Here is a 26,397-nt window from a genome sequence, read left to right as displayed (position 1 = left end):
AATTATAGAGCGGCGACTGTACAAAAAGACCTGAATCAATTTTTTCAAGCTAAAATCTGTCTATATATTTTGGAATAGACTTTTTAAACCTCTGTGTTTTTCAATGAATTGTACACACTTTCACACGATCGATTCACATTGCAATATCAATCTTTCTTTTTAGAACTGTATCAAATTGTCTTCACTACTCGGTTCTGCTGGTGGAGCTTCGTATGTCAAATTATTCGAAAACGGATTACTGCTTCCCGGATTACTGCTTCCCCGATTTCGGTTTCTTCGGGGTGACGGTTGAGGAGACGGGATAGGTGATGGGGTCGGGGAAATTTGTGTCGTTGAGATCTGTGTTAAGTCTTCCGTAGATTTTGCAAGATCGAGGTCGGCTAACGTGACGTTTACGGCAAGGAAATTGCTGACGTTTCCTTTGAACGTTTCACGTCGTACGAGACCCGTATCGAGACGTCCACAATCTGAAGCTGAACGGTCACGTGCAAGTCTGATGAATAAAAGAATATGATACAGTATATGGCCCCCAAAACGGAGACGGCCCCCAAAACGGAGGTTTTCATTAAAATGAAGATTCTGACTTGTAGATTTATCAGAATTAAACGATTTTTGTTTATTTTGAAAGAATGATGGTTATACTTAAAAATGAGCATGTTTTTGCTGGTTTGAGACAGATTCAAAATAACATATTTGCGTTCAAAGGAAATATTTTAACACCAAAATTTGATAAAAATTGCATATAGCTCACTCTAGCTCCTTGGATATTGAAAACAAGTTATGAAAACGGGGTATAGAAAACCTTCTACACCTAATGCCGTTCAGAAAATGCAAATACATCTGTGACTTTAGAGGCTGGGTAAAAGATATAGCATCTTGAAGGTCAACCAGTATTTTGGAGCCCTAGAATCAGCATTGACAAAACCGCAAATTCTAAATATGAGAAAAAGCAAAAAATCTTGGAATTCTATTCCTATCACCTTGAGTTAATAGTTTATAACAAAAAATTAACATTATATATAAAATTTTTCGCTGAATCAGCAAAAACGGCAAATTATGTCATTTTTTTGCAAAACATAGGAGAAAAATATCTTTAAAGCTTAATATTTTCAGTTTCAGTTAAGCTTTTTTTCTAAAATTTTCACAGCTTATTCCATACATGAATGGAACTATTTTCAAAAGAGATTTGTTTTCAAAAACTTGATTAAGACGTTGTTAAATCAAAATTGTCATTTTGAAAATTTCTAAATTTTCAGTTTGGACTTTGCAATATCGAAAATCTTGAAATATTTCATAAAATCATAAATTTTACATCCATCGGGTCGTAAATTTAAGGGGAAACACAAATATGTTCATAGTTTTTCCCCCTATTACCACTGGGCTTAATAATTTGATTTTAACTACACCTCCGTTTTGGGGGCCCCAAACCTGCATTTTGACAACCAGGGGTATACTGTAAAAATTCTATCAAATAAATTTATGCCCAAAACCCTCTAAATCATATTTCAAAACTATGGTCAAAATTTTGTATTCATATCTTAAAGATATCTCGAGAAATCGCTAAAATTTCAAACCTCCGTTTTGGGGGCCATTAGAAAAAAGCTACCTATCTTTAAGCGATTGAAAAATATTGTTGAAATTGAAAATTTTGAAAAAGAACTACCAGGAAATAAAGTAGAGATGTTAAAGGTTTTCATACAGCAAAAATTTTTGTAAAACCTCTTTTCCTCTAGATTTGAGAGAAATTTCAAATTTGATCGCCGTTTTGGGGGCCACATACTGTACAAAGTTTATAATATACGAATGGAATAGAACAATTCTTGGAGTTGCTTTTTCACAAAATTGGTTAAGTATAGGAAAGACACCATCGTCTCAAAGTCACAGCTATGCACTTTGTACTTCTAAATGAATTTCTGGCACGGTTATATCTATGTTCACTAGCGATTCAAAAATTAGTTCGAGTCTCAAGACACTCCAACAATTTAGTACCAAAGTCTATTTACCGTATAACTTGTAGCCTAGTACGGCAATGAATTTTGAAATTTCCGTAGATATCAGGTCTGTTTAAATTTACGGACGTATAAATTAGTATTTCACTGTTAAATTGAAGTCGATCACTCTGTAATTAAAATCCTTATTTGACCCAAATGACCCTGTCGACGCTCCGGACTGTCCTGTGCCAAAAAGTATTATCAAGTTACGACAGAAACAACTGTCCGGTGTTACATTACGGGAACTCTTGAGACCGGGCGCAAATGTGTCCGGTGCGAAAAGAGGAAGGTTTCTTTTGCTGTTACTGACCTTGAGAATTCATCATCGTCCGATGAAGCACCATCTGAATGTGTTTCGTTATCCAATGGTTCCACTATCTCCTAATGATGAAAAAGAACTCAATGTTAGTGGAAAAAAGCAGAATTCGAGTCAAGTCTGTTTTCTTCTGAAATATCTCATATCATGAAGTCTATAAGTATATAAGTTTATAATCCATCATAAAACAATCGATATGCGATAATACGTCTATATTAGTTGTCTAGTATGCCGAACTACTCATTTCTATGAAATTCAACGACATTTTGGTCTTCCTACCTACTCGAATTTAAAAGAAACTGAGTTTCAGATATTCCATAGGCCATTTCACAGGCGCAAAGCGTAATGGGTGATCAGGAACACTGCGCGCTAATGACGATTTCCTATTGGTCCAAAGTTTTGAAAATTTTTGAAGATTTTTTGAGTCTAGCCAACGGGAAGCCGTTATGGAGGCGCAATCAGTACTGATTACCCATAATCCATTTCGATTGTGAAATAGCCTATTGGTTTTCCAACATTCACTGCTAAGAGACAGGGATATATTAAATTAGCGAAGCGTAAAAAAAGTTGAAAAACAACTTACGATGGTTTGAACTCTTGGTGCCAGTGAACTTGAAATGAAATTGAAATCATCTTCTTGGTCTTCCTTCTTGAATGGATTAGAATCGGGTTTCGGTGATTCCGACGCTAGATCTTTATATAATTCTAGCGCATCAGATGCTTGTTCATCTTCAACTTCGCGTTGTCTTTCTTTCGATTTTTCATCCCATTCCTCGTAAGCCATTGTGAACGCTTGAGCCACTGTTAATGCGATTGCTTCAGCCTGAACACAAAGGTTACAAGGTTGGTTGAAATATGTTCACGATAATATGCAATCTTTTTTGCAATCGTACCGAAATGACTATCAAGGGGACACTGTTTTCTCTAGATTGATGGAGCAGTAGATCTACTTTTGTAACCTAGATTTGTCATCTCAGATTCCCAGGCCAACACGCGTCTTCACCAACTGCATTCGGAAACAACACTGTCGTCATTTTTCTCGAAGCACCTATCTATACGTTCATGTTTGCCCTTTCCGTTATTGTTTGTTATATATTACAAACAGTGCTACAAGAGGCTTTGTTTACAAGCCTATAATACAGTTACCTCCTCTAATTCGATCTTCAAGGGACCAGGAATTTTCTTCGAATTAGAAAAAGTATTTTATACTATTTCTTAACTGAGGGCACAAACAGTATAGTTCGAATTAGAGAGAGATTCGAATAATAGAAATTCGAATTAGAGAGAGTTGACTGTATGCAAGCTAATGGAAGTAGTGATAAGATCTTTGTCTGAAATTAGAGATGATGAAACTTAAGTTCGGCTAATTTACTTACCATTTCTTTCTTGTTCGTTAAGAAGGCATGCGTGAAAAGTGTTTTGGAACCTCGTTCTCGTGCAATCAACGCAAAGACTTTTGGGAAATTCGGATCAGCTGTACAATAGGAGATTCTATTGACTGGAACATCTTCGAGTAATTCCTACAAAAAACAATAACATATTAAAATAAAGCAATAATAACTCCCATTAAAGGGCTGGACGTGGTAAGAATACAATCGGTAGGAATTTGTGTATCGGGAAAAATGACTAAAATGTGACTAAAACTTTCCCTGACTAAAATTACCTTCCATCAATTTGTGCAGAGTGGTAACAAAAGCCTGTTAGCTGATTTTATCTCCCCTGACAGTGATGAATCAAGACCATTTTTTGGTTCACGACGAGACGACGACTATGACAATGTTTATCAGATCAGACCACAATACGTAAAAGCAAACCGGGGGTTTAAAAAAAATCAAAATATTTTAATGAAATGAAATGAAAAGAAGAAACATACGTGTGTAACAAGATCTCGAATTATCATTTTCTTGCTATCCACCCTCATTGAAACTTTCAATAGTTTCTCCGTTTTGCCTTTCTGTAAGAAAAAAAAAGAAATATTTAAATCTCAAAAGAGAATCTGGGTTCAGGGACAGTAATTGACTATTGTACCTTCATATAAAAGTGACAGTTTTTTTTATTTTTGTTTTACGGATTTTTTTGGGTATTCCTTCTGCGCACTTCAAATACTTGTAAGAGGAAGTTCGATACATATAAAAAACTAATTAACATCTGTTATGAGAACCCATTTATAGAGGGATTGATTAATTACTAGTCATTTTAATGACTAATTAACAAGCTGTTGTATGAAGGAACGAAAACAGAGATGAGGCACCGAAATTAATGTAAAAAGGATACTGTATATTTAAATGACGCATTTCCCTCCCTTCGCATGATGCATCAGGATGAAAATGCTCTTTCCCAATTATCAGTCATTAGATGCTCATTAAGTTTTTCCTTCCTTTGAAATAACAACATGTGACTGAACTTAATTTTTCCTTTTAAGGAAATGAAGTTTTTTTTCTTATCGTCTTTCATTATCGCGATACCAAATTATACTGTAAGTCTGGTATGTGGAAAATATGCTTTTTTTACTCTGTTGACTAAGCTTCAAAACATTTAGCAATATCATAATATATGGGGTCTAAAAAAAAAATTATAAAAAAAGGATAACCCAAAGAAAACTGGGCGACAGAAGTCAGGTGGTAAATGAAAAGGATCTGTTGTCCACATCGTCTATTGTACGCTCATTGTGTTCAGAACATTCGTTTCAAAACATTTTTGACGTCAAAAGTTTAGACATCCACCCATCTTATTATAAATAACCTTCTCCGCCCTATCACATCACCGCCCACTGAAGAACACCACAGCTACACAATTCTTACCACTTTATGTTGTTGGACCATTTCTTTGACTGCGTCATCTGTACATCCTTTCCCTTGTGCCGTTGTCGCCACTTTTTTGCCCAACACCTATGGGTGGAGAAAAAATGCCTATTTCTTTGGAAATTATTTCACCTATGAGGCTAGGGTATAGCTAGCTTGATGGCCACTTATGATTTTATGATAGACTGGATGGCACTTATTGGTGGATCTCTGGACTCAATTAAAAATCATCTGAAAGCAAATTCTAGTCAGAAGTAGACTCTAGTTCTAATTCTAGCTTGCGCTAACAGTTCAGTGGGAAATCATTGATGTATACCTGGCTAGGTTAGGCATAGCATAGCATTGGCCTGGCTTTAAATTATTATATATGACCTTGGAGTAAATCATATTGGAATTTATTATATGTCATTCGGAGTAAGAGGAAAAACAGATTCGAAAGAAATGAAATCAGAATTGAAAAGAGATTTCCAATTGCTTTCCGAAAACATTTCACTACTATAGTGATACTTTCACAAAGATTTCCTTTTCATATAATGTAACTGATATAAGAATTAAAGAAAAATCGAAAACAAAGAATTCCATAAATACCTTCATATTAAAAACGACGCCATTTTGAACATTTTCACGGTTGTGAATCCAGTTGTCTGTCAATTCTGAAAAACAATAATGATGATTAGGTTAAGATAATACCGAGACTTGTTAAGAATGTTGCGAACAGCTAGAAGAAATTCGAAGGTACCTCTACCTTGGCTGAAGATAACGATTTCAAGTGGGGCGGTCAAAATGACCGGACAAGGTTGCTTTTGCTTGAAATTTATGATTTTTGACCCGACAATGTTCGATATCCGATAGTTATTCAACCACTGTACTAAGAAATGAAACAGACCTGAATATAGTCTGCTACTGAAAACCAACGAATGGAGATTCTCTAACAACCCTGTCTCAACGACCCGGTAGCAGTGAGAATCTTCTGACTAGCGGTGATAAAACAAGAAGATTTTTACAGTGTGGTCTTCATAACTCGAAAACGCACGAGGAACACAAATTTGAAATTTCAGGAAATTTTTCTTGACAGGAAAAAGACCAAAAAAAATACAAAGGATCACTTACTATCCTTGTTGAGAGCATTATCAATTTTACATTTCAAAGCTTTAGGGCTTTTCTTGACTTTATTAGCAGCGATTTTCAATGAATCCATAGCTATCCCAACGCTAGATCTTCTTCTTTGTGGCCCCTGAAACGATACAGAAAGAAAGATCTGTGTAAAATTGTGCATTTGCCGAAAGTAATATGCACGAAATACTATTTTTGGTTAAAAACATTTCAAAAATAATCTAAAAACTTTTGGTTTCATAAAGTGTTAGGTCAAAAATTTCAAATATCAATATTTGTAAGACTTGTCAGTACCAGCTATAGTGTTCCTACCCGAATAAGGTGAAAATTTCTTGAGATTTAACCCAGTTTAATACACAAGTACAGAACACGAACACCAAAGGCTGGACTAAAATAGTACTGTTTGATTATTTAAATGCAATCAGTCTCTTTATAAGTACACATTTTTTTAAGAACAAATTATATAGGAAAACAAACTTTTCTTTGCAGAATCTAAAACAACCAATTTCATAGAAGATTGCACAAAATACTCACAAAATTGTGAAATTAAGAACATGTTTAGACTAGCATACTAGTCTGTTAATTTATCATGTCAGAGGGCGGGAACATAAAGGTGGCGGGCGTTTGCTAGAATAGGAGCTGCGTAGGAGAGCGAGCAAAAGTTGGTGAGAGGCTGCTGATTAACAGCTTTCAGCCCTCGCCGCCGACAAAATTTCTTCCTACGCTTACCTAACTCCTACGCTCACTTTTCCCGCGTGATACCGTTCCAGCCCGACTGGCGTGCCAGTCTAGAACATGTTAAGAAAATTTTTAGGCTTTGAACTCAGAAAGTTAAGAAAATCAGCAGGCTTCAAAAGTTTGGGATGTTCTTATAAAAAAACGGGTGCAACAGTCATTAGCAAAAGAATGGAAATGATGTTATTGATAAAAATCTACAGACTTTTAGCGATTGAGATCGATTCTAATTTGATTAAATCTCAAAAATGTTATCCACGGATTCAAAGACTTTTCACAGAATTTCGATTAGATTGATTAGCATTAAAGGAGGAAACCTAAGATAAAGCCAGCACTGGCTCCATAGTCAATAGAATAAAGAACGATATTCAATTGACATTGCTGGGTCGCTACTGAACTAGCCTGTTCTGGGAAGTTTAATTTTGTTCAGTGAAATACTTGAAACGCCTCAAAGTTCTGTTCTTCATTCAACATTTTTGTATGTATCTATGGAAAAAAAAGCTGCTTTGATATGTGAAATATTTTTTAAGAACGAAAAGTCTAACGAGGACACCAGACAAAACTTTCGCACGAAGAAAAATAATAATAGCAAGTAAAACAGTCGATGAAAGAGTAATCAGAGATTAATTAAACAACTAAAAAATTTTACAAATGCTTGTTAATCGGGTACAGCCCAAAACAATCTTTATGATTTACCTGGATTTTTAATCAACATACCAAAAGATAAGCTCCTCAAGAAACATACAGCCGACAAATGACAGCCGACAAAGGTCAGACTGCACACACAAAGGTTAAAACAGCACATTTTTATGAGCCCCCTCCCCTCAGCGGTAACTCTGATCACGATATCACGCAATTTTTTGACTTCAATCACGATCACGGAAATCAGCAAAAAAATTTGATAATCACGCATCTCTTTGAAAAAGTCCAAATCACGCATCACGGCTCAAAAATCTTTTAAATCACGATCATATTTTGACCTTTGATCACGCAATCACGAAAAATAAAATTCCAAATCACGTAATCACGCTAGGAAAAAAGCCCTATCACGCCATCACGAAAACCTCTTGGGGGTCCTCTTATATAAGGCAGCAAAAAATAAAAAGCAAACAAAAACATACCGCAGTAGACATCTTGAATAACAAAAAATGAAACCAAGAATATTATACAACCACAAAATGGAAATTTCGGAGAACTTGATGACCAAGTAAATCAATCTACGAAATCTTAAAATCAAACTAAGCCACTAAACTACAGGTGACATAATCTTTGTTTGTTTGTGATGTAGAACGAGCAAGGACAAACTAAACAAATCTTTCGTGATCACAACAATTATTTATAAACAACGAAAATAGGGAAACAAAAACAAAAGGATCTCTTTCTTTCTTTTCCTTGATCAGGAAGATAACGTCAATGTTGTCAACAACCTATATATCCTCTTTTTTGTAAAAACCAGATTTTGAGCAAGTATCAACAGTTTTCTATTTTTTTCAAAAAACTCAAGTAAAATGTTCTTTAAAAATGTTATTGATACATTTACGAGCACCCCCCCCCCAGCAGACCTTCAATTCATACGATCACTCATTTTTTCCCCCAAATTCACGCATTCACGCAATATTTTCTCGCAATTCACGCAATTTTTGTCCACGCAAAGCTTTCCAACTCACGCATTGACGCAAGCGAAAAAGTCCATTCACGCAAACCGCTGGGGGCATTTACTAACTACATATTGGTACGCTTCTTTACACAAAGGCTGAAAAAGCGCGTATTTTCTTGAATATATATGAAATTCTAGGCTCAAAATTGCTCTTAATTTGTTCTTATCATTACGTTCAGACCCGATTTCAAGGACAATTTTCTTTTGAAATAGTTCTTATAAAGAAAAACTTGTATTTAAGGAAACTTACAGGGAAAATGTTTTCTTAACTGATAAATTTGTTTCATCAAAACTTAATATTATAATTACTTTAGGTTTTGTTTTTAAATAAGGGTGATATCGTTTGCTTACTCATCAATTTTAATTCACAAACTTTTTTACATTGAATTGACACAGATGTGGAGCAAGATTGGTTAGAAAGAGGAAAAGAAAAACATTTTTGTGCTTAAATCAGCATAATATAACCATTAGGCAGACACTGATATAAATTATGTGTCTGATATGAAACGGGAACACTTATGTAAAAATAAAACCTTTATAGTATACCAGAGTTAAGATAAGTCATTCAAGATACTACATTTTGTAATACAAAACAAAGAAGGGAATTAGTTGCCGAAATTAGTGATCTGAGGAGCATAGAGCGTATAGAATGCCCTTGGTATTATTGGTTACCATCGCATAAGATGAGAAAGGAGGTAGCGCTTAGGGAAGGTTAAGAATCTCATAATCACATCAAAATAGTCTGAGCTTGTTGAGGAGATCCATTTCCATTCCAAGGTGGTAAGGTTTGATATGTGGCGGAATTCCATAGGGAGATACAAAAATCTGTCAAAAATAACTGCAATTCCATGGGGGTAGCTTTTTAAATCCTACTAAAATTCAGAATACTCTTCTCGAGATGCATAAATTTATTGTTGTCCTCGTTTTCAAACAGATTTTATTGCTATGAAATTATACATTTAAACCAATTTAAATTCCCAAAAGGCGAACATTAACTCTAAAACAAAAGTACTTGAAATTCAAAATGTCTCATGAGGTTTAAACGACACAATTATAATTGTGAATATGTAATTTTATAGTAATGAAATCTGTTTGAAAACGAGGACAACAATAAATTTATGCATTTCGAGAAGAGCGTATTACAGAGGGGTTACAGCATTTCCAGCCACAGAGGGATGGCCCTACTCAACAGGGAGTATACGTTTTTTCTGGAAAAGCCCCATCAAAAGTCACCCCCAATTAAAATTGATAATTTTTTTGTAAGATCTCTGGTTCTTTGAGAAAAATGGAATTGTTAATATTTTTCTCAGCAAAAAGATACGAATCAATGAGTCTACTGGAAAAACTATGATTTTATTTCCCATGAAAAGGATTGTTAAAGTAAAAATGTTGAAAGATTGATGAGGCGTCCAAGCTTCACTAGGGAAGCATAACACATGGCGAAAGGAAAACGCAGGCTAACTTTAGACTTGAGTAAGAAAAAATTGTCTTTCTATCTAGAAAAATAGGAATTGAAACCGCGATAAAAAATGGAACTTTTCTCATTTCCGAATGACATTCGAATAACGTTAAAAGAACTTTGAAAAAACGTGATGTGACATCTTGGTTATACTAATCATTTTCAAGAAAAAATGGTTATGAAATTTCCCCACTTTTGTCAAATTTATGCTCAGCAGGGAACGTGATAAATAATATTTTTTTGATTGTTATTTCCCAATCTAAACACTTGCGGTTTGTTAAAAAAGTGAAGTAAAATTTCGTAAGTTTACAAGAACAATTTTATAAGAACTTTTGAAATCTGGCTAAAGCCTAATAACAATTACGAACTAAAAAAATGTGAGAATACCTTTTTGGCGGCAGTAAAAACACTTTATTGTCATGAGTAAAACCTCCAATCTTTTGGCCTAAATTTCAAGTCGAGAATTTCTTTACATCAAAATAAAAAGCTTTAAGTCCATTTTCTGGAAAATTGAGTTATAACCATACCGATGCTTTACACCCCATTTTTTATCGATTTTTTGGACTTAACTTTTTTCAAATGTTAATGGTTTTTCAGGATTTAAGGAAAAATAATTTAAAGTAGATTTTCTCAAAACAACAAAAATGAACTTAAAGCTTTTTTATTTTGATGCGACAATTTGTAATTTGAAATCACAGGGTTCTTACGTTGAAATTATATAGTTTATCTAGAAATATCTTACTTTACTGAACACTGGCGTTGAGACTCAAACCGGGAGGTACTAGGTTTGTGAGATGACGGGTATGTCCGAGCAAAAGTCCAAAAATCGACCCTTAGAGAGATTGAATTTCGAAAATTTTGTCTATTTTTGACGGGTACTAAGTATGTGACCTTCAAAACTTTCAAATTTTAGTCGAAAATTCAAGAATTTATGACCCTTGGAGGGAGCAGATCTTTTATTTTCGTAATTTTGGAACCCTTACAGGGACTCAATAGCTTTTTAATAATTTTTGGACCCCTTTGAGGGACTTTCGATGGTGTGAAAAGGGGACCCTTACATACCCGACGCCCATTTTGCCTAAATACCTCCCCCACCCCCGGGAGCCACCTTGAAACTCTGAGTTTAAAATAAGAATTTAGTCAACTCTTATTATAATCCTTGTTATAATACTTTTCTATTAAACTGTCGAGAAGACAAAAACCTTCCATTGTTCTGTTGATAGGAGTTCAAAATTTGTATCTGTTTCATAACTCATCATAGTTTTTTAGAGATAGGAATAATTTGAAGGTCGGGATTTTCCTTCTATGATCGCTAAGCAAAAACAGATAGTTTCCATTAGCGATTCTGACCTTCATATTATTCCTATCTCTAAAGAAAGGTGTCAAAATTAGAAAAGGGATGTCGACATTAGACCAACTTACGGTAAAGCACATTGAGATTTCTAAGATTTCTCTCACCTAGCTGATACAGCGTTGTTTCAATGTTCATTTTAACGTTATATGGATGTTGTGAACAATAGAAAAACGTCAAACAACGTTGTGTACCAGCCAGGCAGGATCAAACAAAGATGGATTCTACAGGCTGGAAGTTTTAAACAATCCGCATACACGTTTTTTTTTTTTATTAGAACCCAGTTTATAAGAACATTTAGGCTGAAATACGTCGAAAAATTAAGAACGTCGTAAGAACATGCCCAGCCTCAGTTTGGAAAAAAATGACAAGAAACTACAATTTTTCTTCTTTTCAAGCAGTTTTAACCCAACTTAGGCATGGATTTTCTAAAATCCAGAGTCAAATATTGTCCAAATTGTGCCAATTTTATATGCTCTTTATTTTGTATGATATTGTCGATTTAGAGTAGTCTGAAAAATTAAGAACGCATTTAAGAACATTTAAGGCTGAAAATTGCTAAAAAAATAAGCACATCCAGGCTCAGCCAAATTTTAAGTGTTCTAATAAAAAACGTGTATCTGTCATTTTTACACGAAAAGAGCTTTTGGGAGCTTCGCCCTCTGAACACTAACAAGAGCCTCAGCTTCGTCAATGTACGGCTTTGCTGAGCAAGTTCCCTTTCAGGCATATTAGAAATTCAATCGAAGTTTACAAAAACGGTCCCATCTCAAAGTGCTTAGAAAAAAAACCCTGAAATAAATTCAAATCTTTCAAAAATTGAAAATGTGTCGAAACTGGCATGCAAGCTGGCATACAACGTCTTGACATAATTTTTTAATGACCATTACACGAGTCTTGAAACAACACTGTTTGATTATATAACAAACTCTAAAAATGAGCCGGAAAAACACCGTTTAGTTGAGCCTCTTAAGTTTTCTGATTCTCTATAAGCTCTGTAAACCAGACTCCATAACACGAATATACCAATAGTCAAGTCCATTCGCATTGAGTACATGCACTCTTTTTGCATCCAAGTGGAATTACTCTTGACTTACGCTAACATGATATTTATTTGAGAAGAATCCTAAAAGCATCATACCCCAGACGTTAAAGAGCCGTAAAAAAGGTGCCCCACAATTTGACACAAAATTGAACATTAATTCGAATTTAGCCCCTAAACTTTGGCCACGCTATTACTTTAAGAGGGATATCTCAACTTCCATCATTCTTATATTTCATCAAATAAATACTTTAGAAGACTTTATTAGGATAATGCAATGCGCGTGTAATTAAAGTATTTAGTACTTAAGCAGTAGGACGAAACAACACGACACTGATAAAGATAGAATCAAGGATAGTCCAGAAGCTGGAGCTCAACTACTTTTTGCATTTAATAATTCTGATGGGGGGAGTAGATCGTAGCGCCATCATTCAAATCAGAAAGCGAAGATAGTATACGGCAGATTTTCTGACTAAATCAAGGACGGATATCTACAAACTAGCAACGTCCATCTAACGTTGAACTAGCGTTATTTCGACGTTTTGTGTCAGCTGAGAGCTAAGACTCCTTAGAAGTTTCCCAGATCCTTTAAGCGTTTAAAACACCCCTGTGATTAAGCTTTAGCAGGAGCAACCACCGTCCCAAAAATCACAACAAAAATGATGGATACGCCAAGTTAACCAAATTACGTTCCCACTTTAAAAAAGAGTAAATAAAATACCTTAAGATTCTTCCAGTATATCTCCCCCTAGCTACTTAGGGAATGTCCACTCAACAGAAACAGAAGATATACTTGCCCAACAATTGTTTTTTCAAATTTGGCCTCCCCAGGGTACATATAAACTACTATATATTAAAGTATATTTAAAAAAAACCTCGAAAGGCCTCAACACTCGCCCAATTTGATAAATTCATCATATCTACAAATCTTTCTTAAAGACTGATCGATTTTATGATTACAAATATCTCGTATAAATGAAAAGACATTATTTCATCACATTTTCAAATTTCATCTGTGTAAATACATAATATTATATTCAAAATGAAGTGAGAAGATTTTGTGAAAAAGTTCCGTATGAAGAAGCTGCGAAAAGGAAGATAATTCCGATTTTTCAAACAGAGAAAATGGGGATTTTTAAAGTACAATAAAGTTACATAGGGGATAAGAAAAGAAGATTTTCCCTAAACATAATCCTGTTAATAATGGCCAGAGCATTTCATAAAATCTTTCGACCCTTTTTTTTTATTCTGGCAAAAAAACTCTAGGAAAAACCTCACACACTTTTTTATAAAAACGATTTTTTAAGAACAATGAAGCTCAAAATTGTCAAAAAATAAGAACAATTTAAGAACAACTCTGAGCCTGGAATTACTAAATTTCAAGCAATTCAGGGCTAAGTAGTAAAAATTGGGTATAATGCCTAAATAACTTAAATTCACTATACAAATAAGAACAGGATGAGAATCATTTGAGGCTCAAAGTGTCAAAAAAAGAGCAGCTAAGCCTCTTCAAAAGTTTACTTGGTTCTTATAAAAAAAAGTGTATTGCAGAAGTGAGAAGTTGAATTTTCAAATTCGATAAAAAAAATCTTGAGAATCGAACTGCTTGAGTTAACTTTTTACTCAAAAAAAGCAAAGCTTATAAAAATACCTAGACAGTAAAGTAGAATCTTCAAATTTTGCTCCACGTAAACCTTCAAACTAAAAAATTCACAACAACTTCTCTTTCTTGAATGTGTTTGTAAAACCAAAAACTTCACCAAAGACTTCACGATACACACAAGAAAATTGAATAATAACTGAAGTGTAGGCATTCATTAATAGCCATTAGCATACGAAACTAACTTTTCTTTGATATAATGATATCTTAATAAAAGAGTTAATTAACATACATGAAAAGCATTCTTAACCGTATTATGAAAGGTATCAAGATTATGCGTCATTGCCTGAACGAACTTTTTGTAAGAAATAATTTTAATCACGTTTTGTTCTACCCAAAGTATAATATCTATCTTTTTCTACATTAGTAATTTTATGGGACTATGGGACAAGCTGGAGTTTTTATAAGCTCTTTCTTGATTTGGTTGGTCGTTAACCAGTAATACAACAATTTTATTGCTTTTTCTAAAGAATGCGTCATTTTAATTACTTCAAATGACCAATTACTGAAGTATCTTATAAAAACTCCAGAACATCCCAATTTTATAAGAATGATATGGCTCAAAAATGCCAAAATAAGATCTATTTAACAATAGCGTCGAGTCTGGAATGGCTCAATTGTTAGTGAATGCAAGGGCCAAATATGCAAAAATAGGTTATCAAGCTTGGAATAGTTGATTTTTGCCTCATAATTAAGGACACGATAAGAATAATCTAAAGCCCAAAGTGCCAATAAAATAAGAACATTATCGAGTCTTATTGTGTTCTTATAAAAAAATGTTAACGACTTACACGTCACTACGTAATAGCTGACGACGCAACATCCTCACAGATCTGTAAAGCCCAAAGGGCTAGATCTGCGGCCTTTATTGAAAAGTGAAGCAAGTTTTGGTAGGATTTCCTACCAAAGAAATCACGTGACAACAAGCAATTTCACTGGTTTGAGAGATGCGAAATAGCGTTTGCCGCCTAATTTTTTTGATCTCGCGCTCCGAAAACAATTAAAATGCTAGATCCTATCCATCGGCACGAAATTTAAAAAGTCAAATTTTTGCTTCACTTTTTTTTTTTGCTGGAGTAAGCTTAAAGTTGCCTATCTAGCCCTTCGGGCTTTACAGATATCTGTGGACATCCCCCGTTTTCTTCCCTTGTTATTTCGAATTTCTCTTTCGATGCGGGGACAACTATTACTCACTAGCTTTCATACTGAACTTGCCTTTGACAAAGTACAATACAATATCAACAACTGAATAATAGGTTTACGACCACCGTTGGAGGCGATCAGAAGGCTCCCTTTTCTTTACCCGAAGGGAGGGGAGAGCGCCCAGGATTGTCATTCAACAACTTAATAATGCTCGTGACACTCATGATTTCCCCATTTGGAAGAAAAGCAAATTTCGTAGTTTTTAATATTTTTCTTGTCTTTGTGGTGTATATTATAGTAGGGGGAAATTTGTTCGTTTTTTTGAGGTCGCTCGATTTTTTTAGTCAAAGCACTTGTTATACATTTTTGGAAAGCTAAGGGGTAGGGGAATCAAAATAACTTGGGTGCCAATTTTGTTTCGGACACTTTGGTGTGATTTTCGGACAAAACGACAGTCTCGGGCAAAAATCATAGGGTGAAAAATTAGTGAAAATTTTAACTTGAGAAAACGGAGACCTGTTGTATATTTTTGGAAAGCTCTCAAAAAATTAAGATTAGTGATATATTGCGAGTATAGGTGATTTCAGTACCTAACTCGAGATATTGAGCTTCCGAAAGCGCTAAAACTGGACAAAACAGCTGTTTCTGGCTGAAAAACACTGAAAAACACTGTTTTTAAGGATTAAAATCTCGAGTTAGGTAAAGAAATCACCTATACTCGCAATATATCACTAATCTTAATTTTTTGAGAGCTTTCCAAAAATATACAACAGGTCTCCGTTTTCTCAAGTTAAAATTTTCACTAATTTTTCACCCTATGATTTTTGCCCGAGACTGTCGTTTTGTCCGAAAATCACACCAAAGTGTCCGAAACAAAATTGGCACCTAAGTTATTTTGATTCCCCTACCCCTTAGCTTTCCAAAAATGTATAACAAGTGCTTTGACTAAAAAATTCGAGCGATTTTACAAATTTCCCCCTACTATTAGACCATTCTTAGAACTTTGAGTCTGAGATAAACTCTAAAGTTTAGAGCTTATTGATTCACAATCAATAAAAAAGACTAACGGACTAATAATGTGTTCATTATCAGATTTCGAGAAATCAATAGTCGGTAAACACACGACCTATCCTTTGTTCCAATGGAGCATTGCCGATTAATTTATATCGATTGTACAAAAAAATCCTGGAATCACCTAAAACTCACCCAACTCAAACTAACCGGACGAGAATCAAACACCAAACACAATCTGACCTGTAGGTAGCTTTGCGACGTAAAAAAACAGCCACAAAAATGCTAGCAGTCAAGATCAAAAATTATATCCCAAGTCAGTTCTTAATTGACACATTTATAAGTTCATAACAATCTATTATGAATTCTATTGCTACCTCGTATAAAAACCATAAAACAATTCGAATTATTTTATTACCATAGTACTTGAAGTATTCTTTTTATTCGCGAGTCTTGAAATTCGCTGTACCACTGTTCGACGAAAAGAATTTTAAACAAACTTCACCACAGCACAAAAGTCGATGATTTTATAAACACAAAAATTAGTTTTAAACACAACTCTAACGTCTGTCAGCTGTACACACCTTCACTGTCAACTGCAAATTAAATTACCTAAAACTGTTTTTTATGGCAATACTTATAATTTTGGCTTAAAATGAAATGATTCAAGGAAGTGTGTATTACAGGATGTAGGTTTTATTTTTCCTTAGAGATAATTACAAGTAGCTGGCATTTAGAACACAAGCCAAGATCATAAAATATATAGGAAGGTAATAGCTAATGATTGGCAAGAAATCCGTAACAAAATAGCATCTATTCAATAAAAGAGAAAGAAAAATATATTTTGATCATGCTTCTGTGTGATGTAACAAGGGGTTATTTATTTTGATTTATTTTTAGAAAAAATGACAATGGGAATATTTTGTGAAAAATGTTTGTAAATTTCAAAATAATGTGAACAATTTGAATCCAATTCTACCTTGCTTTTCGTATCATATATTTTTTAATTGTTATTGTTGTGGTCATTACAAAACAATGCCTCAGTAGCTTGGATCTGATAACAGCGCATGGTAAACCTCTGAAAGCGCTTGAAAATTAACTATCGGAAAATTTGGGATTGTTTCGAGTGTATTACAATAGAAATCTCTTAGGAATTCCTCGAGGGAATTCTATTGTAATACACTCGAAACAATCCCACAATGCATCGCTTTTTTAGAAAAATCAAAAACTCCGATAAGGTCTATTGATAGTTCAGTGGTTCCTCCAGCTTTCCAGTTTATTGCTCCGGCCTAGGAGCCTTTAATTCTCTCTTCCCACAACAACGGTCAAGACATTTTTTTTTGTTTATCTAATCCGATGATCTATTCCGATTTAATAAAAACGGGTAGCGAATGGGCAAATCTCAGTGAAAAATTGATCATTTTCATCATTATTCATGATGTTTTGGACATGATTTATGAGAAGTTTGATGCATGATGGTTCTCTAACAATGTGAAAAGACTTTGGAGAAATTTTGGCCATGAATCGTCAGCTGATCGAGTGCTTAAATCTTGCATATGGCTAACTTCTCTTCTAGACGCACAAAACCATAAAACTCTGTAACTTGACAATGAAACTTTCAAACACACAGCCATTGGAATTCAAAAGAAAATACTAAAATTACAACATTACAGTGTAAATTTGAAAATGATCTGAGTAGTTTTTGTGGTGTTATGTGTATGGCTGAAAATGATCCTGTTTTGGACTTTGTTATTGTCGTATTCATCACCAAATTGGCTGGCGACCGTTCCTTTTGATTTTTCAAACCCGACACAGATTTTTTACAAACATTTCACTATGAGAATTCAATAAAGGATACTAAAACACAATTCCTGTGTAAATTTGAACAAGATTGGAGAAATTTTCACAGTGTTATGGCTGAAAATGATCGTTTTTGGACTTTGTCGTAATTTCATCACGGCTGGCGACCGTTCCTTTTGATTTTTCAAACCCGATACAGATTCTTTTCAAACATACGACTGTAGGAATTCAGTAAAGGATACTAAAACACAATTCCTGTGTAAATTTGAACAAGATCGGAGAAATTTTCAGTGTTTTTTGTGTTTTTTTTCCAAACATACCACTATTACATACACACTATTGTACCATTTTATTTGGTTTATCCTACTCTCCTCCAAGTATTATTCCAATTCAGAATAATGCTTAGCTAAAAGCCGTGGCCTCTAATTTCTAGGCTATTTTTCTCCCGGAAATTATATCCGGATAATCAAATCAATCAACGGCGCATCATGGCTTATCTATTGGCAAGTTTAGAAAAACATAAATTTATAACTATAAGAACTTGGAAATATTGACTTCTAAATGTTTATCTCCTTTAGCTCCAATTTGTACTTTTTAGTCGAGGATGAGCGGGCGGGGTGTTGGGTTGGTTCTTTAGGCAATCATTTAGAAGAGCTAAACTTCCAGCTGATTTATTTATTTGGTAAGATTATTTCTCATACTCGCTCTGCAATAGAATTATTACTTTGCTTTCTGATTAGTAGTTTGTGGGCAACGTTCTAACACAAATAACTCAACAAACTCATCCTTCACATCTTTTAATCTCTTTAGCCGGAGCTTCCAGTGCAGCTGGTTTATTAAGTTTCCATCGGGTCTGTACAGTAACACGGGTGTGAGCACCCCTTTCTCACAGACCCACAGACCCACTGGGACCCCTTTCCTCTGGAAAAATAGGCAGAATATACTCTGATTTTTGTCCCCGATCATAGGCGTAGCGAGATACCCTGCAAAATTTATGGATGAGAGCGGTTTTTACGACACTGTAATTATTGTCTTTGTTTTATCAAAAGATAATGAATATGTCATAAACGTCTGCACTCCCTCATAAATTTTGCAGGGTATCTCGCTTCGCCTATGCCCGATGAAACTAATCATAAGCAAAGCCTCGCTGTAAAATATTGTGCTATTTTCCATCCCCACTGAATTTTCTGGCTCGAAAACAATGGAATTCAAATCCCAAGCCGTAAAAAAGATTGAGTTTTGGTCCGTGTGCGTGCAGTAATAAAAGTTCAGGTAAGTTAAGGCTGTAGCGTATACTGAAGGTATTCGATTAACGTAATATCGGAGCTCAAACTATTTCACCATATATGGATAAACAAAACACACGTTGTTGGAACGAAATTAGAAATTGTGGTTAAAAAGTATGGAAATCCGGGTTCGATGAGAAGGATCCGGCATTTGTATATGTGACAGCATTAATCATGATGCAATATTAATTTTTCTCATGCATAAGTTCGTCTCGTTTCGATAAACCGACACACACAACATATGTAGTTAATAATGACAATTTCCATTAAGATATACATTAGATTAGGTCTTAACAAGGTAAGTACGGCGATAACACGAGGCATTAAATAGTGTTGGTTTGGTCCTCGAAAATCATTTTAAAACAAAATTTAGTTGGCTAGGCGTTGATGTTGTTTCCAAAATTTCAAATATAATTTAATATCCAGACCACTGTCGCCGAATCCCTTGATTTTTTTAGAACAGTTGCTTTACTGACCATATTGTAGTGTAACCAAAATTAAGACATTCCTAGACACCAATGTCTCGAATGGTTGGGTCATTAAGTGGAGCCACATGCAGTCACAACAAAGCATGCTGTCTTTGTTAGTCCGATGCAATTTCCTGGTTGTCGCCGTTATGTGGATATCTAACTGAGAGAAGCGGCATCGTTTTCTCAAGGGTATGTTTTACATACAAAAGAACTAGTGATGTACTTCCGATTGGTTTTTATTGACCATAACAAAACAGCTGATTCACCGGTTAAGAACAACTTTGGTAATCCGAGAGTGACAATTACTATACGTCCGCTGAGTACTGGAATGAATCTTCTTTTGGAACCTTTTTCCAATAAAATTTGGTAATTTGCAATAAAATCAAAAAATGATATACACACTTTTTTTATAAGAATACACACACTTTATAAGAATTTCCATGATGAAAATGGCCAAAAAAATAGAAACATGCTAAGAATATCACTATCATGGAATTTTGCTGCTGAAGCTAAGAATGTCATTTTAAGAGCATTTTCAATTATAAACTGTCAATTATCCCCAAGTAAGGCTGACTTTTTTCACAAAAATGTCATTTTATGATTGGGACGTATGTACTAAATGTTAGTCTTAAATTCTAGTCTGAATTAGGATCCTAACCTAAGAATGCTGTAATGATAATTTAGGATGATTTTCCCAAAAAAGTTAAGAATATCCATGATGAAATGGATTTTACACCATTCTTATAAAAAAAAGCGTGTACTAAATAGACTAAGACTCGGAGAATGACGTTCTGGTTGGCTTATCGAAAAATACTGAAAATACTGAACTCATTTAAATTGAGAAAATTATGACAAAAAACAAGTAAATGCAAACGATCAGTTTGTTTCATCAACAGAGGTTCGGCTTAAGTAGACTTTTGGTATTTAAAATTGGTCAAAGACCCATATTTCCTCTCAAAACGAGAATCAAGTCAAGCCATTAAAACAACTGGAGTAAGACTTTTTAATCAGCTCTCGACTATAATACTGTAATACCACAGCAATAAGAGATACACCTGACTCTCTCTAATTCGAGCTCGAACGGGAAGTTCGAATTACAGAGACATTCGAATAATAGAGAGTATTTTACAAGGGTTTCCCATTGACAGGAACTGAGAATTAGTTCGAATTAGGAAAGCCCACTGTAATTCTAATGACGTAATAATTAAATGTATCGTAGGTTATGTGGGATTCAGTAATGTTGTCTTGTGCAAATTTGTTTAATAGAAAAGCATGTTATATGACGTCAATCAGAGGTGAATTATCACTCCATAAAACCACAAAAACATGTTACTCCAAGATTGTTAATAGTGTACTTACGTTATTAGTATAGCCTCAGCGAAAGCAAGAACACAGTAGTGCAGTTGGGGGGGGGGCAGTGAATACCAATACACCTTTTCGACATTTGCCGCACGGGCATTTTTATGTCCGTTTTACCAACCTAAAACCGTCCCAGTCTTTTGGTTCGAGTTTAGGGTCGTAAAACAGATAAAAAAATGCCCGCGCGGCAATTGGCGACTACGTTCGAAAAGTTGTATAGGTATTTACTGATGTTTAAAAAGCCTGAGTCATACATAAAAGATAAATCGTTAAAGATAATCCGACCATTTTTTCAGGAAATTCCAGACCTGATTGCTCGCATCAGATTAGGTAAACTAAGAATCTCCCATGAGGGTTTGATCTTATGAACAATGACACATTAAAGTTCATCGGCAGACAGTTTTGAACAGACTATTTTTAGACATCCCATTATTTTCCTCAAACTATATTTCCTACGTTTTTAGATAATCATTAATAATTCTCTCATTGATCAAATCTGTCCTAAGTCCTAATTGGCTTTGATCCAATATACAGATTAGATCAATCAAGATTATTATCAATCAATAGAGTTAAATTTCAAAGAATTCTTTTTCCACTCCTGACCTCTTTAACTCAATTAATCAGATCTGCATTTCAGATAAAATCATATGTATATTATGAAGCACTGCTAGATTCAGGCTTCACTCGCACAGAGAATATATTATTATTCCCGAAAAAAAATATTTTCCTCAATCAAATAAATCTTACGAATCAAACAGAACCAAATACGAGTAAAGAAGGTGGATATAAAACGGCCAGTAAAACTTTTCTGAATCCTTTGTTATATAACAAGTTCCAACGAGTTTTAGATTCACACTAAGACTTCTAAAAAAGTGGTCCAGCAACTTGACTAAAACATTAAATACATAATCTGAATCACATAAGTGCTGAAAGACACAATCAGTGCTCATAGCTCATGACAATTGAGTATTTCAACATTCATTAAGTCTTCATAAATGTATCCGTTTTCTAAATAAACTTTCAATTCCAAATTCCGTTACTTAAAATTGTTTTTAAAAATAAAATTAACATAACAACACTCAAATTTATAACAATTCAAAAATACCTAAATTTCCTATAAGGGGAGGGCGTACGAGGTTTGCGTTTTCCGAAATACCGAATAATTTTGCCAAAATTTCCGAACTTCCGTAAAAAATACTTGCAATTCTGATACCGATTTTTTGGGTATTTTTCTTCGTTTTGACTAATTTTTCATTAAATTAGATTTTTCACGTATGAATTCCGAAAAAGGGGGATAAAAACTTTTATAATACCGAAATTTCGAAGCAAAAATTCATGGATTTCCGATACCGAAACGATTTCAGACTTCCGAAATACCGAAGGTATTTTGCCCGATTTCCGAAATTCCGAAGGAAAAGGGTCGATTTCCGCAATTCCAAAATACCGTACGCCTCCCCCTATAACAATTTTGTTTGTTAACTCTTAACTGTTAAAGTAGAGGAAGGTTAGTTTTTGCTCAATATCAGAAAGATTTATGTAAGGGGTGAAGAATACAGAAGCGTACTAACTGATGAAGAATCATACTAGAGGAACTCAAGGAAGACAGATATCAGATTCAACATAAACATTTGCTTGCATTTTCAGCAATAGTCATTTAAGAAATAGCTAAATATTGCTTAGTTTAGGTATAAACTTATTTCTTTTTTTAATGATTTTTATGATTTTTTGTTGTCGCCAACAAAAATCATAAAAAAAAAAAGTTTATACCTAAACTAAATATTGCTCAGATTCACTGTTTAAATTGATTCTATGTTTAAAATAGAACTATTTCCCCAAAGGATTCAAAACTAACAGTTTCGAGGCAGGATCTCATAAAAGATGCTCAAAAAATCAAGGGCCAATATTTTGGAAAAAGCGAAAAATATCTTCAACAGGTAATTACTTATAATTTCTAGGCGGAAGAAAATGTTGTTTCCAACCAGGTTTCAAATTAACAGCATATTGAAATTAAAGAAATCACGATACAAAAAAAACTTACTAAAAAGTAAACTGACTGTTTTCTCATTAGTAAATTACCGTTTTCACCGCCGACGCAAATTGGCATCCTTTTTCATACACGAAAAAACGAAACTGGAGTAACCAAGCACTGTTTCCGTTTTTACTACTTTTTACTAGTTATCAAATATCGATAAACTGTTTATAATTTAAGACTATATAACCATAAGCCAACGCCCATAAGAAAGATTGTGATCCCTAAACACTTTTACCGCCCTCGATTTTGCAGGGCAAAACGAGGGTTATTCCAAATCGCTTCAGTCTCTGAATCCACCATCCTCAAAAATGCAAAATACATAAACTAGCTATTATGGGCTACGATACAGAAATACAATATTATTTGTTGAAATCGATGACAAGCAAAGCATAGTTTTCTCATTATAAAATAAAACTAAAATAATAACTAAAAGTCTGAAACACAAAACACAGACCATGAGTGAACCACATTTCAAAAGTGTATCAAAAACTGAACCACAACTGAAACTAGGCTTTCAGCATTTCTTTTATATATTTTTCATAACGAACACTATTTCAGGAAAAAGTGCATAACTGCATAAGCTAAAGACACTTATTTACAAAACTCTGACTAAATTCAAACAAATATTTAAGACTGATATACATCTTGATGTGTTATAAGCCCCCATAATATTAAACAAAGGCTTTAACCTCATTGGGAAATATCAAGGTCAAATCAAAACATGATCAATAGCAACATATTCCTGAGAACAAACTTTTAAATGAAAATGTTTTCCATCCTTGACTTTCAAATTCGAAAAAATCACACTTTCTAGAATTTCAAAGCAGGTTCGCTGACGCCTATCCTTCAACTTGAAAAAAATTAAATTCGATCAGTTTTTGATATTTTATTTAAATAAACAGAATGATTTCTATCCAATCTGAATGTGGTGAATTTTCAATCGAAGTTTTAAGTTGAAAAATAATACATCTCCTTAACTGACTTTCAGTTGAGCTTGTTAAAATTCTTCTTTTATTAAACGTTTTTTTTTTTATTTGAACCCAATTTATAAGAACATTCAGGCTGAAATTCGTCGAAAAACTAAGAACATCGTAAGAACATGCCCAGCCTCAGTTTGGAAAAAAATGACAAGAAACTGCAATTTTTTCCTCGTTTCAAGCAGTTTTAACCGAACTTAGAGATGGATTTTCTAAAATCGAGCGTCAAATATTGTTCAAATTTTACCAATTTTAAGTGCTCTTTATTTTGCATGATATTGTCGATTTAAAGTAGTCTGAAAAATTAAGAACGCATTTAAGAACATTTTAGGCTAAAAATTGCTATAGAAATAAGCACATCCAGGCTCAGCCAAATTTTAGGTGTTCTAATAAAAAAATGTGTATATAATACGAATGACTAATAAAAAGAGTTCTAGCTATCTTAAACGTTTTATTTTTACATAAGTGTTCATATCAGACACATATTTCATATCAGGACAGTGGCTTCCTATTGATAAATATTGTACTGACATAAACAAAAAAATGTTTTTATTTTCCTTTTTCTAACCAACTTGCTCCACATTCGTGTCAATTCAATGTGAAAAAGCTTGTGAATTAAAATGGATGAGTAAGCAAACGATATCTCTCTTATTTAAAAATAAAACCTTTAAGTCACAGAAGAGGGATGCCAAATCAAACATTTAAAACCGAAATTTCTGAGGAAATATAAAGGGGTGGTGAAGACCTAGGTCTAGTTGAAGATATTAAAGTCGTGTGACGATTTGAAAATATTGTAGATCAACTTTTCAGATTCCAAACTGAGAAGAAATTAAGACTTAATAAAAATATTTTTATTAGAAATCTTTAAACTCATCAAAACAGAATTAAAAGCTTTCCATATCACGAAAACCCTCACCTTGTTGCTGCTCTATGCAAAACCTTCAACGATCACGTCTTTTTTCTTCGTAGCCATCCAAGTAACATAACGAGAAAGATTTTTTTTGATAGAACTTGATATATAATTTTTTTTGCAAGGCAAAGTAATATTAACACATCTTTGAGGAAATGTGTGAAGAAAAATGCTAACCATTTATATCACATCAGTGTAATCGCGTTTTGTTTCTCTTTTCAACACCGAATTTCAAAATCTAAGATTAGATCGCGAAAATATTTGGGATTCAAAATTCGAGTGCAATTTAGCAAATTCGATATTTTCTTTCCAAACTAAAAATTTCTTTCAAATTCTGCCAAATCAGGGGGGGGGGCACGCAGTTACTACAAGACATGATGTGTAGTAAGTGCTTTTTCAACACTTTTCTTCAGGACCACCACCCTTTGCAGTTACTACACCTTGGTAGTAACTGTTTTCAGAAAAGATTTCCAGGTACCACCCCTGTTTTTGAGCGATATCATCAAAAACATGCTCGAAATTACCCTAAATTGCGATTTTTTTTTCAACCTAAAGCCATTTTTGTGCTAGATTTTCTTTTAATTTACTTGGTTAACAGCTGTTGATAACATTTTAATGATATTTAGGGAAAGCATAATTTCAAAGTTGGGTCTGAGAAAAATTTCAAATTTTTTTTCGTCCATTTATAACAAAAATATTTTTTTAACAAAGAATTTTTTCACAAAAAAATTCATTTTTGTGAAAAATTTTGAAAGTTCTTTAAAAAGAATTAAAATATAAGCACTTACTACACCAAAAGTGCTAGTTTTAGTGTTTGGCAACACCCCCAAACAGCAGTTACTACACTGTGTAGTAACTGTTTTCATAACTTCTGAATACAGTACCACCACGGTAGTAAGTGTCATACTGTCTTGTAGTAACTGGGCCAAATCAGTAAGAGAAAGCTCTCTAATGCAAACTCAACTAAGGGCTTAAGACGGTTGAATACGAGAACCAGCAACAACCAAACTTTTATAGGGCTTAATTGCCATGAACTGAAAATAGCCAACAAAATGTCAAAGCATAATGATAAATCGATACCTTTTAGAATCATGATCTTGATGCTTCCATTCACACTTCATTAGCGACTTGCCATCAACATTTCCACAAAATTCACTTCCAGATTTCTCATTTTGAATGTTATTAATTATTGTTAGTTTATTTTTGACTGTAAAAAGGAATAAGATAATAACGCTAATGCCTGGAACTTAAAGGTTTTGTTTTTAAATAAGAGTGATATCGTTT

At 34.0% G+C, this 26,397-nt stretch overlaps 1 protein-coding gene across 6 annotated transcripts; it reads right to left on the bottom strand.

Moving 5' to 3' along the window:
• Window positions 1–150: 150 nt before the first annotated feature.
• LOC136821277 (low density lipoprotein receptor adapter protein 1-like) lies at window positions 151–26,397 on the bottom strand. 6 transcript variants are annotated; one of them, XM_067077508.1, is made up of 9 exons: window positions 26,194–26,397; window positions 6,219–6,342; window positions 5,697–5,761; window positions 5,109–5,195; window positions 4,181–4,261; window positions 3,684–3,827; window positions 2,891–3,130; window positions 2,302–2,372; window positions 151–493 (listed from the first exon to the last, which is right to left on the bottom strand). In XM_067077508.1, the coding sequence occupies exons 2-9, from the start codon at window positions 6,304–6,306 to the stop codon at window positions 160–162; spliced, it is 1,110 nt and encodes a 369-aa protein (XP_066933609.1). In that variant the 5' UTR covers window positions 6,307–6,342; window positions 26,194–26,397; the 3' UTR covers window positions 151–159. The 6 variants fall into 6 exon arrangements, with proteins under 6 accessions (XP_066933609.1, XP_066933611.1, XP_066933608.1 ...); XM_067077510.1 differs by lacking the exon at window positions 26,194–26,397 and adding an exon at window positions 25,120–25,183; XM_067077507.1 differs by lacking the exon at window positions 26,194–26,397 and adding an exon at window positions 16,698–16,879.

The sequence above is a fragment of the Clytia hemisphaerica genome, unplaced genomic scaffold (genome assembly GCF_902728285.1).
Source record: "Clytia hemisphaerica strain Z4C2 unplaced genomic scaffold, Clytia hemisphaerica genome assembly, whole genome shotgun sequence".
Lineage (NCBI taxonomy): Eukaryota > Metazoa > Cnidaria > Hydrozoa > Leptothecata > Clytiidae > Clytia > Clytia hemisphaerica.
The sequence above is the reverse complement of the archived record's forward strand: the minus strand, read 5'-3'. Positions and strand labels throughout refer to the sequence as shown.